The 21,574-nt window shown below is 39.7% G+C and overlaps 1 protein-coding gene across 2 annotated transcripts in view; it reads left to right on the top strand.

The window, feature by feature from the left end:
- iPLA2-VIA (calcium-independent phospholipase A2 VIA) overlaps window positions 1-21,574 on the top strand; it is a 173,291-nt gene that overhangs the window by 84,726 nt on the left and 66,991 nt on the right. For both annotated transcript variants that reach the window (XM_090386690.1, XM_090386689.1), the window contains exon 9: window positions 2,331-2,612. In XM_090386690.1, the coding sequence (XP_090242816.1) occupies window positions 2,331-2,612 (282 nt within the window). The remainder of the gene's footprint in view (window positions 1-2,330; window positions 2,613-21,574) is intronic.

Below are 21,574 nucleotides of genomic sequence, written 5' to 3'. Positions count from 1 at the left end.
ATTTCCAATTTCTGATTTATCTCCTTTCTTATGCAGCAAAACTATGATTGCATTATTCCACTGCTTAGGCATCACACCTTTTCTAATGCACTTTGTGAAGAGCCTTGCCAGTTTTTGTGTTATGTCTCTTCCTCCCAATTTTAACAACTCTACAGTAACTTCATCTTCCCCCGGGGCTTTCCGATTCTTCATTTTCTTCAATGCATGTTCTATCTCATCAGGAAGAATATCGGGTATGTCGTATGTGTTGCTACTTTGCAATCCATCTTCCCCACTGCTGGTATCATTCCCTCGCTCCTTGTATAATTCTCTATAGTAGTCTTCTGCTATTTGAATTATGCCTTCTCTGCTGTTTATAAGTACACCATTGCTATTCTTCAGTTTCAGTATCATTTGTCTTTCTGTATTACTGCTCATGGCTGCTGATTTAAGTCCTTTGTTTTCCCTTAATGCTTGTTCTACTTTTCTTGTGTTAAATCTTCTTATGTCCTCTCTGAGTCTCTTTCTAATGGCTTTGCATAACTCAGTATACTCAATTTTCTCCCTGGCAGTGTTTTTCTTGCTCTTCGTTTGTCGTCTTTGGTTCATCATGACAAGTGTTTCTTGACTAATTTTTTCTTCTTTGGATTTCTGTTTCCCTATAGGTTTCTTGGGCTTTATCACTTTCAGAAAGTTGTAATATTCCTCGTCGATATCTTGGTCCTGAGCAGTCTGCAGAAGCTCAAACTTGTTCTTAAGTTCCAGTACATACTGCTTTTTCTCCTCCTCTGTTATTTCAAAGACCTTTGTATTATTTACTCGATTCAGTTTTTTCCTTTCCTTTCCTACATCTATATCAAGTATACATCTTACCATTCTGTGATCACTTCCAACATTTACCTTATTCAGGACGGTAATATCATTCACAATATATCTTCTGTTAGTGAGGATGAAGTCGATTTCATTAGTTGTTAATCCATTTGGACTCTTCCATGTCCACTTTCTGTTCACCTTTTTCTTGAAAAAAGTGTTCATTACTGACATTCCTTGAGATTCTGCAAATTCCACAAGTCTTTCACCTCTTTTATTTCTTTCACCAATTCCAAAATTTCCTATAGTTCCTCTTTCTGCGCTGTTTTGCCTTTTTCCAACCTTAGCATTGAAGTCACCCATAATAATAGTGTAGTGGGTTTTCTGCTCATCTAGAAGACTCTCAATTTCAGTGTACACGTCTTCAACCTCTTCATCATCGTGGCTCGATGTTGGTGCATAAATCATTACAATCTTTAGCTTGTACCTCTTAGAAATCTTGAGTATTAGTCTTGACACCCTTGGTGATGTACTTTTGAATTCCAAAATGTTGTTTTTAAAATCTTTATGGACCAGAAACCCAACTCCACCTTCACTCCTTTCACTGTTTCCATTGGTGTACAGCAGATTTCCACTTGATAAACTTATAAGTGATTCATTTCTTCTTCTTGTTTCAGCAAAACCGATGATATTCCAATTCACATTTTCTAATTCCTTTTCCAGCTCTAATATCCTGTCTTCACCGATGAGTGATTGTACGTTATAACAGGCCAAGTTCAATTTCCGTGCATGGCAGCCTGGTCATACCCAGAGATTCTTAGCACCCTCTGCTTCCACTCTGATCCTCTCACTGCCGTAAGAGGGAGAGTGAAAGCTGCTGGGGACTGAGGGCCATTTGTATTGTTGTGCTCTCATTGCTGGAGGGTTTGGTCTTTTCCTCTTCACGCTGACCAGGCGTCTTGAAGAGAACCACTCTGCACGTTCGTTGCCACCTAAGTGACGTAACAGGGCTTACCATCGAGAAGGTGTGCGTGAGTGGATTTTAGGGAGGCAGGCCAACCGGACTTCTCCTAAATCTTCTGTAATAGAGAGATATTGGATCCATCAGTGTTTTAGGCTGAGTGTCTGATAACACACAGGATACCTGTTCCCCTCTAAGTTAATTGTAAAGTCTCCTAAATTAAATAGCTTCAGTGTAGCTTTAATGCCTTCTCTCAATAAAAAGAGATCAACATTAAACTGTGGTCTAACCTAGAGAATAGCTATCATTAACTGTGCTTTGAAGGATCATTATGAAAAAAAGTTGACTGTTGGGTGAGTGGATAAGATCATTTAATATGCTGATAGGTAAATTACAGTTATGAAAATTTTAGCATCAATTCTTCAGATTAATTTAAATAATTTATTACTTTTTTGGAATTTTGTTACTTAACCATATGCATTTCATTCGTTTGTTTGTAATTTTTTTTGTATAACTTCAAGCTCTTTTGTTGTTGTTTTTTTTTTTTTTTAAACTAACAATAGCTGTTTTTTTTTTTTAGTATATGATGAATTAATTGGATCAGCAGCAGTATCATCAGCACTAAATAGAAAGAAGCTAATGACTGTTGGATCAGTGAGGAATTTTTTGAAACTAGATAATACAGACAAACATCCACGCACATGTAGAGTACTTTGTCTAGATGGTGGTGGTATCCGTGGGCTTGTTCTAATCCAGATACTTTCAGAACTAGAAAAAATGATGGGAGTTCCAATTATTAAATGTTTTGATTGGATTGCTGGTACCAGCACAGGTGGAATATTGGCATTGGCTCTTGCATCAGGTATATTGCATTTTAATTATTAGAAATACAAAGGATTTTTGTTTCATAATAAAAAAAAAAGTCATAATATAAAAAAAGAGAATAATAAAACCTAACACATTTATATACACTGAAAGGACAGAATTCATGGGATATCTGGTTCCTGGGTAGCGCAGCCCTGTCACCCCTCTCGCTAGTGGATGAACCTGCCACTTGGCAGGTATATAGGTTTACTGCATTCACGCAGATGGTAATTCGATGTCAGTATAGATAAACATCATGAGTTAACCAACTTTGAAAGAGGGATGATGGGTACCTGACGCATGAGTCACTCTATCACCATAGATGGTACAGAAATTGCACTATCCCCGTTCAACAGTATCAAGAGTGTGTCGGAATGTCATTTGCGGAATAACATCTTATCGTGGACAGTGCTGTAGCAGATGAAAGTGTTGTCGGCGTCTCTCTTGCATTGCTTCAGCCAACCAGAGAGCGACAGTGCACAAATCACCATTGACTTCAATGACGGAGGTGCCAGAAATGTCTCCACCAAGACCATCAGGCGATCATTAGCTGCAGTAGGTTATAGGAGCCGCTGACCTACCAGATTCCCATTGCTAACACCACGACATAGGACTCTATGGCTCAGCTGGGCGAACGAATATCGGCACTGGACCTTGGATGATTGCAGGTGCTGATGAGTCCCGTTTCCAGTTGTTCCGAGTGGACGGGGGGGGGGGGTGAATCTGGCGGAAATCACATGAAGCTATGCACCCGTCATGTCAACAACAAACTATTCAGGCAAGTTGATGGTCAGTAATGGTCTGGGGCATATTCAACTGGCACATGCTGGGACCTCTGGTACATCTAGACGCATCGCTGAACAGTCTAGGTTACAAGTCCATCCTTGCAGACATCTGCATCCCTTCATGGTCATCGTGCACTCACAGAGCAATGGACTTTTCCAGCAGGGCAGTGTGCTTCCCCACAGAGCCATGGTGATTAAAACATTGTTCCAAGAACATTCCACAGATTTTACCACCATGGAATGGCCACCCCGTTTTCACCGGACATGAACTCTATGGAGCATCTTTGAGATGCTGTGGAAAGGTCTGTTCAAGCTTTGTATCCTCCACCCAGGAATGCGATGGAATTATGGACAGTAGTGCAGCAAGCATGAATGGAAATACCTATGGAATGCTTTCATGAACTAGTGGACTCAATGCCTTGCCATGTGACTGCCCTTTTCCAGGCAAAAGGTGGGCGTACTGTTACTAGGTAGGTATCCAGTGATTTTTGTCCACGGTGTATATATTTTTAAAAAGGTGATACTAAGAAATGAAGATTGCTGAAAATAATTGTAATATATTTTCCACTAATATAAGCTTTAGGATCACATCACAGTTTTTTACAGCATAAGGTATAAATTTTGCTGTTGATAAAAAAAAAAGTAAAGTGCAGCCATTATCAACCCACTGCAGGATGGAAGCCTCCTCAACTTTTCATGCTGAGGGAAATGGACCATAATCTGCCACGCTGGTCCAGTGCGGGTTGGCAGATTGACCGTATTCAGCAGTCAGGGGCTTGAACCCCGGTCTACTCAAAGAGCGTGTGCTACTGCACTCCCGCTCCTGCCCACTCGGCTACAGAGCATCAATGTCATACCTCATATTTGATTGCTGTTTCTATGACAGTATTGGAAATTTAGCAAGATCAAACTTGAAGCATCATATGAGAATTGTGACCAATGGTGCAATAGTAGTAGTAGATCCATGTGATGCAAGAAAGCAAGCTTATGTAGCATCAGCTAAACAAAAAAAAAATATTTCACACATCTATTCCCTCTGAACGTTTGTCCAATTCCTCCTTGAATTTATTTAAGCTGTCAACTTCCACAATGACAGATGGAAGTTTGTTCTAGCAATCAAATACCCACTGGCTAAAGACAAATTTCCACACAATCTATTCTATAACTGTCGTTCCTCAATTTGAATTTATACTCCCTCAGGTTCTCAACCTGAGCTTGAGGAAGAATCCCATCAGAATTGAGCCTGCTCAACCCATTCAAGGCCTTATACATTTCAATTAGATCACCCTAGATGCTGCAATTTGCCAAGCTGCCTCCATAGCCAGGTGTTAGGAGCAGCAGTACATAGCACACGCTTCTTGATTAGACCGGGGTTCGAGCCCGTGACCACCAAATATGGTGGTCATTCCCCAGAAAGGTCAGGGAATGACCACCGCATATCCCCGGGGCAATATGGCCTTAGTTGCTAATGCTCCTAAAAAACCATATATAACAGCAATTTGCCAAACTTAAGCCTTTCTTCGTAAGACTACCCCCTTCTTTCCCCTCACTAATCTTGTAGCCCTTTTCTGTACTTGCTCAAGCAGCTCTACATTCTTCCTAAAATGAGGCCTCCAGACCTGTATGCAGTACTCAAGGCATGGCCTGACTATTGCCTTATACAAAGGGACAATCACCTCCTTTTCCCTTATAAAAAAAATTCTGTATATTATTGACAATACCCCATGACCTGCTTTGGCTGCTTGTCTGCACTGCTTAGAAAATTTCATTTCTGACTGCACAATTACTCTCAGGCTTTTTCATTTTCTACTACCCTAAGTGTAGTACCACACTTTTCTAAATCCTGTCGCAGTAGCACACTGGCATTACTGTCATTAGCAACCCTGCCAGCCTTTGTATCATCTGCAAACTTCAACATTAAGCCTGATATTCCTTCATCAATATCATTGATAAATATACAAAACATCAGTGGGATAACTGCATTTAACAATAAATATTAAAAACTTAATTTGTCAATAAAGGCTTAGAAGGTTGAGTGATGATATGCTTTCAAGCTGCTCATCACAAATCCTTATCAGACACTTCTATCATTTGCAGTTACTCCAGTACGTTTCTTCCACATAAATTTTAGGTCTCTGAACTTGCGCAGTGATCACATAGATGCTTTGAAACTGTCCTGTGCTGCAGTACTTTCCTTTTCAGTCTGGTTCTACTTTTTTTTTTTTTTTACGTCTCTAGTCTTATATTTCTTTTTAAGTAACCTTGACACAGTAAACTGGTTACAGCCAACTTTTGCAGCATATATGTTGACTAGAAAATCCTTCCCTGTGAAGAGCAGTAATTATGCTTTTCTTCCTTATATTTAAATGTTCTGTTATGCCTATGTTATGTGATATTACTTCTAGATATATTGAAGAATGTTGAATGCATATTTGTTATACCTTCCACTCCATTTTGGAAGTTTATTATCTTAGCAGAAAGATGACCTGACCTGACTTAATTGTGGGCATTTCTACTGCCAAAAGTTGGGGAAGATCTAAAACAGGGGAAGAATATTCTGTTCATTTGTTCTGTGCAAAAGTACTTTATTGCTGAATGTGACTAATGGCATACAAACTCTCTTACCAAGAAAAATTGAAAACTAATGTTCTTATAAATGCCTTCCATGGCATCTGGAGATAGCTTCTTCAATTATCATTTGAAAATATGCATTAGCGTATGTTGATGCATATGGATACCACTCACACCTTATAGAATAATTGCCAAGATGGAGATTAGATTCAATAGCTGTTGCTATCGAAGGCCTCCATAGCCGAGTGGTCAGGAGCGGGAGTGCAGTAGCACACGCTCTTTGAGTAGACCGGGGTTCAAGCCCCTGACTGCTGAATACGGTCGATCTGCCAGCCCGCACTGGACCAGCGTGGCAGATTATGGTCCATTTTCCTCAGCATGAATTGTTCAGGAGGCTTCCATCCTGCAGTGGGTTGATAATGGCTGCACTTTACCTTTTTTTACCTATGGTATATATGAGAAGTTAATAGGATAAAAATCAAGAATTAAAAGAAATGAGGTAGAATAAAATGAAATAAAATAGAATAAAATGAAAGCAAATAAAATAATATAAAATAAAATACCGTATTAGTATACATTATTAGTAGTATTAGCAATCGCCACATGGTGCAAGGAAGCCTATGGCTTATGCTGCACCAGCCAAAAAAAAAAATTAATAATAAAATAAAATAATAATAAGAAGAAAATTTTAAAAAATAAATCATTAATAAGAGAAAAGGAAATGGACAACCTATGCATTTCCCTCCTGCCTTAAGTAATTATCGAGCTGACCTTTGAATTTCCCCAGATTGTCAGCCTCTACCACCCATGTAGGGAACTTATTCCATTAATTTATAACTTACTGGCTAAAATAAAACTTCCTGCAATCCAATCTAACCCCCCCCCATAACTTGAAATTATGGCCCTAGTTCTAGAATCATTTATAACCATGAAAGTTTCATCCTTATTCATTTTGTTTTTGTCTCTCAGAGCCTTAAACAACTCAGTCAAGTCTCCTCTAAGGTGCCTAGTTTACAAGCTCTGCAACCCATATTCAAAGCCTTTCCTCATATGAATGCCCTTTTGCCGATCTCACCAGGCGAGTTACCCGTCTTTGGACCCTTTCAAGAAGCTCAATGTCTTTCTTTAGCTGCGGTCTCCATATTTGACCACAATATTCCAAGTCTTCTCTAAGAATAGCCTCGTGTAATGGGATTATAACATCCTTATTTCTACTAGCAAGCATTCGATAAATCGTTGATAGGACAACATGGGCCTTCCTTGTAACCTGTCTACGAAGCTCGGAGAACTTCATGTCTGACCATATCGTAATATCCAAGTCCCTTTCCTCCACCAAGTGTATAAATTATTTGGGGTCACTGTTCCCCAGGTGTAATACCTTACACTTTGCTGGATTAAAGCATAGGTGCCATTTTTCTGACCATCTCTGTAGTCTATCTGGGTCAGTCTGAAGATCTGCTTGGCGTTGATCATTAAGTACTCTACCAATTTTTACATCATCTGCAATTTTAGACATCATGCCTTCTATCTCTTCATTGACGTCATTTATGAAAATAAATAAAAAAAAAAAAAAAAACAGTGATCCTATTATTCTTGGGGAATCCCACTTTTTACATCAACCCAGCCTGAGGAATAACTATTTATCTCAACTCTCTGCCTCCTGCCCTGAAGTCATCCTACTATTCATCTAAGGATTTTTCCTGTGATTCCAACCTGTTCCAGCTTATAAAGTAACTGCTCATGTGAGACTGAGTCAAATGCTTTGCTGAAATCCAAATAAACAATGTTGAAATTAATCCCTAAATCCAGCTCATGAGTGATCCTAAATCCAGCTCATAAATGATCCCAAATTCAACCCTTCATCATTGCCTCCATGATTTTCCCTACTACTGAAATTAGATTGACTGGTTGGTAATTTCCCACTTCACTCTTAGAACCCTCCCTTATGTATTGGAGATACATTGGCACTTTTCCAATCCAAAGGAATCACTCCTGAGTGCAGTGATGCTCTCATAAATAGCCTCAATGATTTAATGCACTCACTGGCCGCCTCCCTTAAGATTATAGGGTATATGCCATTAATCCTAGGAGCCTTACTGGCCTGTAGGCTCATTTTTTTTCATTAAATACTTATGTGAAATTTCAACATCATTAATTACGTATTTTTCAATTTCACTCCCATAATTTCTCTTTGACATAAAAGGTTTTCTTCTGTAAATATCAATGCAAAGTAACTGTTGAGTTCATCTACATCAGCTGGGGTATCTAATATTATTCCACATCCGTTACATAAGGATCCGATCTGGTTTATCCTTTGCATTTATATATATAAAGAATTCTGTATCCCCAATCTTTGCTCTCTTTGCCAGCGATTTCTTATAATCGGCCTTTGCCAGCCTAACCTTTTCTGCGGCACTATTAGAGATAACTTTGTTGCTGTTATAGGCTTCAGTACTTTTTATTGCTCTGTAACTTTTCATGCTGTCTTTTTCTGCTCAGATAATCTGGCAACTTCATTATTCATCCAACTTGTAATCTTTCTCATGGAGTATTTTTTAATGGTATATATGCATTCAATGCTTCTGTGATTAATGTTTTAGAGGTATACCATAATTTAATTGTATTTGCTCTGTGCGATATCTACCCGGTTAATTGAAGCCATGTGGCACCTTAAGGCATCATAATTTCCTTTTTGGAAAATTATAACCCATTCTTTTGCCTTTAACTACTGCTACCTCTTCTTCTTCATCCACCATAGAACTCAGTGATCATTTCCTGCTAATGGTTACTGTGCTGTTAGCCCTATTATGTCATCTAGTTCATGGGTGATGATGAGGTCTAGAATATTCTTTTCCCTGACTTGTTGGTACAAATAAAATGCATCTAGTTGATTTTAAAATTTTGTCCTCCACGTGGAGTTTCCTTCCCATTTGCTTAAATCAATTAGAGGCAAATTAAAACCACTCATAAGACATTCACACTTAATTGCCCATTCCATTTGCACATAGAGGCTCTCATCATAATCCTCACAGTCGCCTGGCCTGAAGGTGGGAAGGAGCAGCAGTGCGTAGCACATGCTTCTTGATTAGACCGGGGTTCGAGCCCGTCACCACCAAATATGGAGGATGCGGAAAGGTCAAGGAATGACCACCGCATATTCCCGGAGCAATATGGCCTTAGTTGCTAATGCTCCTAAAAACCAAATAACAACAACAACAACAAACACCTGGCCTGAAGATTACTCCCACTCTCATCATAACTTTGCTTCCAACTATCACACCATACAGATTCTATACTAGTGTGTACAAAACATTTGAATCTGGGAAAGCTTTCGTCACAGTCGGGCTGCTTTTGATAAGAAGCATGACCCCACCACCCCTTCTATCTACCCTATCCTTCCCAAATACATTATACATACCGTACTGAAACTCATCATCCCCTATCTCCAGGTGGCAGCACGTTTCCATAAGCCCTATTATTTCAGCATTACTTGTCCTAACCAGCAGTTCGAATTCACTCATTTTATTGACAACACTTCTGACATTACTGTATAAATAATTAAGACTTAGTTTTCTTGTATAATTAACTAAACTGGCACGCCCCTTAAATTTATTTAATTTCGCTTCCCCGACATTAGCAACCCGCTTATTTGAAACATTTCTGCCCTCAGACATCTTTCTAATGTGGTCTGTTGCGGTAACAAACAACAACTCTTGATGTTGTGCAAGCATTACTTTGACCAATATTATCAGATAAACATATATCTATGTTTATCTGATAAACTTGTCTCCCCAAACTAGAAATTTCCCTGAACCTTTAAGGTATCCTCAATAATGGAAGGTATCCTCAATCCTGAAAGCTCCAAAGCTCCAGGTCCCGATGGTATTTCTACACTTGTTCTCAAAACCTGTGCTCTTGAACTTACTCCTTTTCTTTGCCACCTTTTTTCACTTTCTTATTCCAAAGGTGTTTTTCCTTCTGCTTGGAAATTTGCTCATATCCAGCCAGTTCCTAAAAAGGGTGACAAATCCCTCCCATCCAGTTATCATCCCATTGCAATTACTTCTACTCTTTCTAAAGTAATGGAGAAATCAGTTAACCGCCAACTCTTAAACTACCTAGAAACCTTCCGTCTGATCAATGATCGCCAGTATGGATTCCACCAATGTCAATCTACTGGTGATATTCTGGCTTATGTTACCCATTTAGGACTAATTCAGTGAAAAGGTTCGGTGAAACACAAGTAGTTGCTCTTGACATCTCAAAGGCTTTCGATCGTGTTTGGCATAAAGGTCTTCTAAACAAGCTACCATCTTATGGTTTGCCAACTGTTTTTAGTAATTGGTTATCCAGTTTTCTCTCTGATCGCTCACTGAGGGTGATGGTAGATGGCTCTCTGTCTTCTAACTTCTCCACTAATGCCAGTGTCCCCCCAAGGCTCAGTTCTTTCCCCCACCCTTTTCCTCTTCTATATTAATGACCTTCTTCCATTGACTGGAAATCCTATCCATAGTTTTGCCGATGATAGCACATTGCATTCTACTTTCCATTTTGAGAAACCTTGCTCTGCTCAATCAGCTTCAACTTCTCGAAAATCTGCTACCAATTCCTTAAATGCCGATCTTCAGGTAATTCTCCAGTGGGGCAAAGATAACTTAGTTGATTTCAATCATTCTAAAACTCAGTCTTGTCTTATATCTCGCAAAAAGGATTCTTCTGTCCTATGCTTACCTTTAGTGACACTCCGATTTCTAGGCAAAATGATATCTCTTTTGGGGATTACCCTGACTTCTAATCTCTCTTGCACAAGCACATTACAAATATTGCTTCCTCTGCATCTAAAAAACTTGGTTTTCTCTTTCACTCTCGGCATTACTTTTCTTCCAAACAGCTGCTCACTCTGTATAAATCGCAAATCTGCCCTGCTATGGAATATTGTTCCCACATCTGGGGTGGTGCCCCCAAAACCTCTCTCAGGCTTCTTGATTCCATTCAGAAGAGGGCAGTTAGGTTAATTAATGATTCATCTCTAACAGAGTCTCTCCACTCTGTCTCATAGACGTAGTATTTTTGCTGCATGCCTCTTCTACAGGTACTTCCATGGGCACTGTTCTTCTGAATTGGCCTCTATAATTCCCTCTCTCTCTCTCTCTCTTTCAAAACAGTCCAAACACATGCCGCCACCAGCCAACATCCATTTACTGTCCAACTTCAAACTCACTGAACCAACTTTTCATCTTCCTCATTTATTCAATCAACTGCCGTTTTCTAGAACAACCTTCCTTCATACGTATTTCCTGAAAATTACAGTCTACAGAAGTTCAAGTCCAGTGTCAACAAATATCTTCTTTCGTCTTCTCAACCTCCAACCTCCAACTATAGGTTCTAATACCTCTCGTGTTCGGGGTTTGCATAAAAAAAATAATACTGGAAAAAACCCTTGCACCACCTTTGTTTAAATGTATCTCGTGTCTAAAAAACAGATTCCTTCTACTTACAAGTGTGGGCCAAGCTGATAAAAATTTTCCCCCAAATGCCTTGCAGAGTCCTTCAGGTCTTGAGTTAATCCACAAGGCTTCCAGCATATGATCCCTCCTATTGTGCCTGAGCAGAATTGCAGACAATAGGCATTGTGACCTAACTCGCAGCATTTCTTCAGCATGGTCCTATATTTGTCTTAACAACTTCATCAGATCGTGTATGTTCAATATCATTAGTCCCCTCATGAATAATATTATTTTTAAAATCTGACAATCTGTTGGTTTCATCATTAATTGTTGCTCCTAGCAGACATACCCTTGTTCTAGTCCACCTATCCTTATTACAAAATATATTTCCTGTTTCCCTGACAATGGAGTCCCCTAATAGAACTAGGAGTCTCCTAATAATCCTTTTGAACCACAGTAGTTTGCACTTGGTTATTGTGTTCTGGGCCTGGAATTGGGAGTGCATCACTTACTAGAGTCTTCAGTTACATTATTCTCGAGGGCAAACACCCATTTTTTCAGTGACTCAAATTGTTCTAGCAATGCACCAAATTTTAACTTTAGATCGGTACACTCCTTACAATAGTGACAAAGAAAAGAATTGGCAGGTGAGCTATGATTATGCACTAGGTAGACCTTGGTATACATGTCACAGGTTCTGCAAAGGATAATATCACAACTCATCCGGAAATCGCCATCTGGCAATGGTATAAGGCAATGGTCAGGCCACACCTAGAGTACTGTATACAGGCCTGGAGGCCTCATTTCAAGAAGGATGTAGAGCTGCTGGAACGAGTACAGAGAAGGGCAACTAGATTGGTGAATGGGACAAAGGGGTGCTCTTACGAAGAAAGGCTTAAGTTTTGCGAATTACAGTGTCTGGAAACTAGGCACCAGCGAGGTGATCTGATAGAGGTGTACAAAGCCTTGAATGGTTTGAGCATGCTCAATGCTGATGGGATTCTTCCTCTTGCTCAGAATAATCACCTGAGAGGGCATAAATTCAAATTGAGGAAAGACAGATGTAGGATAGATGTGCGGAAATTTGCCTTTAGCCAGCGGGTGGTTGGTAGGTGGAACAGACTTCCATCCCTTGTCGTGGAAGTTGATAGCCTAAATAAGTTTAAGGCTCAGCTGGACAGGTATTTCGAACGAACAGAGGGGTGAAGTGGAAGTGGTTATTTTTATTTATTTATGTTACTTTTTTTTTTTTTTTTTTGGCTGATGCTGCATAAGCTTGCTTTCTTGCATCAAATGCCTCTACTAATGCTAATGCTAATCCCGTATGAGTCATGATACTCTCTGACGAAGTGGTCAAGGCAGATCTTAACAACTATTGTAAAATTTGCTAATTATCAATGAAAGTAACTTTCAAAAAATGATATTTATAATATTATGATAATCAAACTATTACAGGGAAAAAAAAAAAACATATCAACTAAACTTTTCTTTCCTTATGTGGCTTCCTCTATGTGAGGTGCAGCACCATGTCTCTCCAGTTCCTCTATCACAAGCTTTCCTCTTGGTCTCAGCGTAGTTTCGTAACCTCGTCCAGATCCTTATGTCGTCAAACCACATTCATCTCTTCCTTCCTCTTGATCTTTTTCCCACTATTTTTCCCTCGAGAACTGTCTATATCCTGCCAGTCTCATTTTTCTTTGAATCATTTCCATTAGTAAAAATCTTTGTATTCTCATTCTGTGTAGGACATCAATGTTTGACATGTGCTCTGTCCATGAAATTCTTCTCAAGCACCACATCTCGAATGCTTCAATCTGTTGTCGCACTCTTTTCTTATAGGTCCAATATTTACTCAATATGTGAAAACTGGCCAAGCCGATGTTCTAATCGTTATTTTCTTTGTTTCAATTCCCATAGTACTCCTGAAAAGGTCTTTATTTCTCCAAAAGGCATCTTTGGCCATGGCTGTTCTTATTTTTATTTCTCTTTCCTGATTTCCATTGCCAATAAAATAGGTACCCAAATATTTGTATTCTGTTGAATTTGCTATTTTCGTGTTGTTGATCACAGTCTGGTTTAGTTTTACTGACTTTCTTAACTTTCAGATATTTTGTGTTCTGTGCATTTAGTTCAAGGCTTTAGTCTTTGCCTTCCTCAATTAGCAAACATAATAGGCTAACTAGGTCATTTTTGTTGCTAGCCAATAAAACCATGTCATTGGCATATCTAAGATTGTTATACCAAATGCCATTGATATTAATCCCTAAGTCTTGTTCTTCTATCTTCCTCATCACTATTTCGTTGTAAATATTAAAGAGGTTTGGAGTGTGACGTTGGCATTCGAGGTGAGCGGACGCGCTTAGACAGGGCTCCTCAGTTAAGTGGTTTACTTTTGGATAGTGCTTTTAAATATTTGATTTGTTTAGATATTGTTGGATTATTTTGTTATAGGCTTTCCTGTAACTGTTTGATTTTAATAATATTATAGACATAATTTTTTAAAGTTACTTTCATTGATAATTATTTAATTTAATAATGGTAGTTACGAGATCTGCCTTAAACACGTCACAGGGTATCATGACTCACACGGAAATAGCCGATGACGATTTACGGGTGAGTCATGATTTAATCCGTTGTGGAACCTGTGGAATGTTTTCCAAGGTCGACCTGGTGACTAATCCTACCTCACCTGGGAATTCTTTTCTTTGTGATCGATGTAAGGAGTGCACCGATCTTAAATTACAATTTGGTGCACTGATGGAACAATTTGAGTCCCTGAAAAAACGAGTGCTTGCCCTCGAAAATAATGCATCTGGGAGCTCGTCAGGGACTCAAAACTCCAGCAATCTACCAAGTGATGCACACCCGATTCAAGCCTCAAAACAGAAAAACCAAGTGCAAACTACTCTGGTTAAAAAGGACATTGTTTTATTAGGAGACTCCATTGTCAGGGAAACGGGGAATATTTTTTGTAATAAAGATAGGTGGAGCAGAACCAGGGTATGTCTGCCGGGAGCAACTATTGATGATGTCACCAACAGATTGTCAGATTTTAAAGGGGGTAAAGAAAATATTATTATTCATGTGGGGACAAATGATATTAAACGTACACAATCTGACGATTTGTTGGAAAAATACAGGACCATGCTAAGGAAATGTCGCGAGCTAGGCCATAATGTTTGTGTCTGCAATTCTGCCCAGACACGATAGGAGGGATTATATGTTAAGAGCCTTGTGGATTAACTCAAGACTTGAAGGAATCTGCAAGGCTTTAGGGGGTAAATTTCTATCAGCATGGCCCACACTTGTAGGTAGAAGGAATATGTTTTGTAGAGACAGGATACACTTAAACAAAGGTGGTGCAAAAGTTTTTGCCAGTATTATTGAGGATACCTTAAAGGTTCAGGGAAACTGCTAGTTAGGGCGGATGTGGGTAATACTGACACACGTTTATCTGATAATATTGGTCAAAGTAACTCTTGCACATACCTCAAGAGTTCTTATCTGTTACCCCAACTGGACGTATTATCTAGATGTTCTGGGGGCAAAGACGTTTCACGTGAGCGGGTAGCTAATATCAGAGAAGAGAGCCTAAAAAACTTCAAGGGTTGTGTTAGGGTTGTTAAATATACAAGAACAGTAAATCTTAATTGTTTATACAGTAACGTTAGAAGTGTCGTCAATAAAATGAGCGAATTCGAACTGCTGGTTAAAACAAGTAACGCGGACATAATAGAATAGGGCTTACAGAGACGTGGTGCCACCCGGAAATTGGGGATGATGAGTTTCAGTACGGCTTGTATAATGTATTTAGGAAGGATAGGTTAGATAGAAGGGGTGGTGGGGTAATGCTTCTTATCAGAAGCAGCCTGAGTGCAATGATAGCTTTCCCGGATTCAGACATTTCACATGCTAGTATAGAGTCTGTATGGTGTGAGATAGTTGGAAACAAAGGTATAATGCGAGTAGGAGTAATCTACAGACCAGGTGATTGTGAAGATTATGACAAAAGCCTCTACGTGCAAATGGAATGGGCAAGTAAGCGTCAATGCCTTATTATGGGTGATTTCAATTTGCCTCTAATTGATTGGAGTAAATGGGAAGGAAACTCGACATGGGGAACAAAATTTTTAAATCAACTAGATGACTGTTATTTGTATCAACATGTCAGGGAAAGTACTAGAGAAAAGAATATCCTAGACTTCATCATCACACATGAATCAGATGACATAACAGGGCTGACAGTAGAGAAACCAGTAGCAGGAAGTGATCACGGAGTTCTACGGTGGATGATGACGAGAGAGAGGTAGCAGAAGTAAAAGGCAAAGGAATGGGTTTTAATTTCAGAAAAGGAAATTATGATGCCTTAAGGTACTACATGGCCTCTATTAACTGGGTAGATATCGCCCAGAGAATGAATACAATTGAACTGTGGTACGCTTTTAAAACATTAATCACAGATGCCTTGAATGCGTATATACCATTAAAAAAATACTCCACGAGAAGGGTTCCAAGTTGGATGAATAGCGAAGTTGCCACATTACTTGAGCAGAAAAAGGTGGCATGGAAAGGTTACAGAGCAATAAAAAGTACTGAAGCCTATAACAGCTACAAGGTGATGTGTAATAGAGCCACAGAAAAGGTTTGACAGGCGAAGGCAGTTTATGAGAAATCACTAGCAAACAGAGCAAAGAGGGGGGATAAAGAATTCTTCACATATATAAATGCCAAGAAGAGCAGGACAAACCAGATCGGACCTTTACTTAAGGGAAAGGGGATAGTAATAAATACACCAGCTGCCGTTGCAGATGAACTCAACAGTTATTTTGCATCGATATTTACAAATGAAAAGCCTTTTGTGGCAATGGGAAATTGTGGGAGCGAAGTTAAAAAATATGTAATTAATGATATTGAAATTTCGCAAGATTATTTAATGAAAAAACTTTCGAGCCTACAGACCAGTAAAGCTCCTGGAGTTGATGGAATATACCCTATAATCTTAAGAGAGGCGGCAAGCGAGTGCATTGAACCATTGAGGCTAATTATGCGAGCATCACTAGACTCTGGGGAGATTCCCTTGGATTGGAAAAGTGCAAATGTATCTCCCATACATAAGGGTGGCTCTAAAAGTGAAGTTGGAAATTATCGACCTGTCAGTCTGACTTCAGTAGTAGGGAAAATCATTGAGGCAATGATGAAGGGTGGAATTCAAGATCATTTGGATCAAATTGAAATTCTCAAGGATACTCAGCATGGTTTTGTAAAGGGAAAATCATGTTTAACAAATTTGGTTCGCTATTTCGAAAGGGTCACTCACGAGCTGGATTTAGGGAATAATTTCGACATTGTTTATTTAGATTTTAGCAAAGCTTTTGACTCAGTCCCACATAAGCGGCTGCTTTATAAGCTGGAACAGGTTGGAATCACTGGGAAAATCCTTAGATGGATAGAAGGATGGCTTCAGGGCAGGAGGCAGAGGGTTGTGATAAATGGCTATTCCTCAGATTGGGTTGATGTAAGAAGTGGGGTTCCCCAAGGATCAGTATTAGGACCACTGTTGTTTTTAATTTTCATAAACGACATTGATGAAGGGATAGAGGGCGTGATGTCTAAATTTGCAGATGATGAAATTGATAGAGTAGTTAATGATCACTGTCAAGCTGAGCTTCTTCAGAGAGACCTAGATAGACTTCAGGAATGGTCAGAAAAATGGCAGCTGTGCTTTAATCCAACAAAGTGTAAGGTATTACACCTGGGAAACAGTAATCCCAAAAAAACTTATTCACTTGGTGGAGTTCAACTAAACCCAGTACTGGAGGAAAGGGACTTGGGTGTTACGATACGGTCAGACATGAAATTCTCTGAGCATTGTAAGCTGGCGCCTCCGTAGCCAGGGGGGAAGGAGCAGGAGCAGCAGTGCGTAGCACACGCTTCTTGATTAGACCGGGGTTCGAGCCCGTCACCACCAAATATGGAGAATGCGGAAAGGTCAGGGATATGACCACCGTATATCCCGGAGCAATATGGCCTTAGTTGCTAATGCTCCTAAAAACCAAATAACAAACAAATAACAATCTGAGCATTGTAAACAGGTTGCAAGGAAGGCCCATGGTGTCCTATCGATGATCTATTGAAATTTTGCAAGTACAGATAGGGACGTGATAATACCATTATATAAGGCTTATGTTAGACCACACTTGGAATACTGTGTTCAAGTATGGAGACCGCACCTAAAGAAAGACATCGAGCTTCTTGAAAGGGTGCAAAGAAGGGTAACTCGCCTGGTGAGATCGGCAAAAGGGCGTCCTTATGAAGAAAGACTTTGAATATGTGGGTTGCAGAGTTTGGAAACTAGACACCTTAGAGGAGATTTGATTGAGGTGTTTAAGGCTCTGAGAGGCATCAGTAAAATGAATGAGGACAAAATTTTCAAGATTATAAATGATGCTAGAACTAGGGGACATAAATTCAAGTTACGGGGGGGGGGGGGGGGGGGGGGGGAATGTTTAGATTGGACTGCAGGAAGTTTTATTTTAGCCAGCGAGTTATAAATTACTGGAATAAGTTGCCTTCATGGGTGGTAGAGGCCGACAGTTGGGGAAATTCAAAGGTCATCTGGATAGTACTTTCGGGTAAGGGAAGCGCATAGAATGATAGGTTTAATTTCCTTTTTTTTTTTTTTTTTTTTATTAATTATTATTATTTAGTTATTTATTTATTTTTTATTTATTTATTATTTATTTTTTTTATTATTTTTTATTTTTTTATTTTTTATTTTTTGGCTGGTGCAGCATAAGCCATAGGCTTTCTTGCACCATGCGGCCATTACTAATACTAATACTAACTTCGCTGATTTTCACCTCTGAGTTCTCTGAGTTAATCATTTGTAATTTTTGGTTGATGTAGATGTTCTTAATAAGTCTGCATGCATTGTTGTCGAAGTCCAGTCTGTCTAGTATTTCAAAGAGTTCCTTATGTTTCTCTTGGCCGAAAGCCTTTCAGAAATCGATAAAGCAGGTATAGATTTCTTTGTTCCATTCCAGTACTCTATCAAAAAATATATTTAATCTAAGGATGGCATTTATTGTTCCCATTTTTCTTATAAATCATTTTTGCTGGTTGCTTAGCTCATTATTAATTGTTTTTTTTTTTTCAATTTCTTCGTTAATGATGGATAGGATAATTTTTGATGGGATTTGATTAAACTCAGAGTTCTATAGTAATCATATTCTTAGGCATTAATTTTCTTTGGGATTAGGATACAAATGGATGTTGTAAAGGAGCCAGGCAATTCTGCCATTTCATAGATGTATTGAATAGTATCCAATAAAAAAATTTTACCATGTCCAGCCAATGCTTTTAGCATTTCGGTGGGGATGGTATCACATCCAGGGAATTTATTGTTGGGGAGTCTGTTTGTCACATCTTGTATCCCACTTCTCGGTGGTGTTTAGTATAGAATGGGACATTTGGTGTTCAGTCTCTTTGACCGGGTCTTAATCATCATAGAGCTGAATTAGGTACTCTGTCCGTCTGTTCAGTAGGACGTACACTTGGATGACCAATAATGCTGTGGGCTTAGTATTCAAGAATTGCCATTACTCTTTCCAATTTCTTGACTATATGCTTGAAAATGTTGCTGACTTTCTTTTCCACAACAAAAGCCACTCCTCTTCTTGATGTCCCTATCATTTGGTAAAGTTGATTGAAAATCTGTCGGACCTTTCCAAAACATTTCACTTAATCCTTTTTTTTCTTGTTTCTTCTCTTTTGGTGAGGCATTTCTCAGCTGCAGAGGTGATAGCAGCTTCCAGCTTGTTTCAAGGAGAGAGAGATCTTCTTTCTCTTGTGGTTGCGTCTACAATTTACTTTTCCCATTTTCATTAAACTTTTGTTTTACTGTTACATCTTGGAGTCTCTGTAAATTCCATTTGATGTTTCTTCTTGTTTTGGGTTTCACTGATTTTAGGCAAATGTTCATTTCATTAGGACCAGGTTATGGTCTGACCCACAGTCTGCGCTTGGCATGACTTTAGTGTTCCTTAGTCCATTGAAGAAATGTCTCCAGACTAAGATGAAGTCTGATTTCTAAAATTCCCATCTGGGCTTCTCCAAGTATGACGTGCTGATGGCTTCTGTTCAAAGTAAGTGTTGGTTATGATAAAGTCATTTTTACCACAAAAGTCGATCAATTTCTGTCCTCGTTCATACTTCATTCTCAGTCTGAAAGGTCCCTCTCGACTTGGCATTCTCTTTGCACCAGCCCTTGCATTCCAATCCCCCATGACACAAAGAACTCAATCTTTCTTTCTTCCAGTCTCTGTGATGTATTGTTCTGTTTCGTCATGCATGTTGTCACCCTCTATCTCCTTGTCCTGTTCGGTCATGTATGCATGAAAATGTTGCATGCATGAAAATGTTGCTGACTTTCTTTTTCACAACAAAAGCCACTCCTCTTCTTGATGTCCTCACCAGACTTATCATTTGGTAAAGTCGATTCAAAATCTGTCGAACCTTTCCAAAACATTTCACTTAATCCTATTATTCCTATGTCAGGTCTCCATTTCTCTCATAATGTTGGCCAGTTTTCCAGGCCTGTTTAATCCTCTAACATTCCAAGTTGACGTATTAAAATGGTTTCTATGTCGAGATTTGTCTTTGCATCATACATTATAGCAGTCTTTGTTTGACGACGTTGTGGGGCCTGCCATATCACTCCTACACCATTGTTCCAGATATTTTGACACCACCTGGGTTTGGATTATTTTCTAATTGTTCAACATGGTGCTTTACTAAGCTGCTGGTTTTATAGGGTGGGCCGCCAGAACCATCCTAACCTGCAATATGAATGGAGGACCGCAGCTGTTGTTGGTTAAAGTGTAGTGTGTTTAGGGTCTAATGACACCAGGGGTTCCCCCCATTTCCTCATAGTCTCCAGCGCATCGACCGTAGACATGCCTGGCCTGAATCCAAATTGATTTCGTGCAGGTAGCTATGCGGTATTATAGTGGGTTTTCCAGTCTCTGTCTAAGGAGCTGCTGAAGAACCTTACTCAGCACAGAGAGGAGAACGTGCCTCCGTAGCCAGGTGGGAAGGAGCAGCAGTGTGTAGCACACGCTTCTTGATTAGACCGGGGTGCGAGCCCGTCACCACCAAATACAGAGGATGTGGAAAGGTCAGGGAATGACCACCGCATATCCCGGAGCAATATGGCCTTAGTTGCTAATGCTCCTAAAAAAAAAAAAAAGAGAGGAGAACAATAAGTCTGTGCGAGTCAGGTTGATTGTGCAGTTTAGTTGAATTTTTGAGTATGAGCCAAATGGATGCAGTTTTCCAATCAGTTGGAAACCATACCTTTAGCAGGCAATGGTTGAAGAGGTTTAGCAGGGTTTCCGGAGCGAATTCAGCAACTTTTTTAATTATTTTGGACCTGGCCTGGACATGCTCGAGTCCGAAATAATTAAAAAAGTTGCTGAATTCGCTCCGGAAACCCTGCTAAACCTCTTCAACCATTGCCTGCTAAAGGTATGGTTTCCAAATGATTGGAAAGCTGCATCCATTTGGCTCAACAAATAAACGGCCTCTTGGCAGTTTATTTGTTGTTACCTTTAGCACAACACCCCAGGGGTCAGAGTTACCAACCGTCGATACCAAGTGCTCCCAGGACAGTCTTTTACACTGCCTGATCATTGCATTGTAGGCTTTCCGAGTCTCCCTGGATTCCTGCGGGGGACCAGGATCGCCTGGGCCGTTGGAATGCGCACCTCTTTTGGTTTACTTTGTGTTTGTGGGTCTGAAGCTCCCCTGACCTCCTGGTGTATTTTCAGCATTCGTAATTATGTCCATGACCTTGTGCTGATGAGAGTCTGGATGCTGGTCTTGCACGTTCTCGGTTTTTAGATGCAGTATCCCGTTGATGAGTGTTTCCTTAAATCGGTTCCAGTCAGCTTTGTTCAAAGCGTATCTGTGTTGCTTCTGTCTGAGTGATCGATCTGTACATATTAAAAGTTATGGCTCAATGGTCTGAGGTGAACCAGTCCTCCTGCATGGTCCAATCCGACAGAAACCTAGCAAAGTACCTGGTGGAGAGTCACGTCGATTGTGGCTTCTCAAAGTGAACTGGAAAACGTCGGCAGGTTGTTGGGCCTATTAATGAC

This window comes from Mastigoproctus giganteus, chromosome 12 (genome assembly GCF_048544385.1).
Source record: "Mastigoproctus giganteus isolate SK-2022 chromosome 12, ASM4854438v1, whole genome shotgun sequence".
NCBI lineage: Eukaryota > Metazoa > Arthropoda > Arachnida > Uropygi > Thelyphonidae > Mastigoproctus > Mastigoproctus giganteus.
The sequence above is the reverse complement of the archived record's forward strand: the minus strand, read 5'-3'. Positions and strand labels throughout refer to the sequence as shown.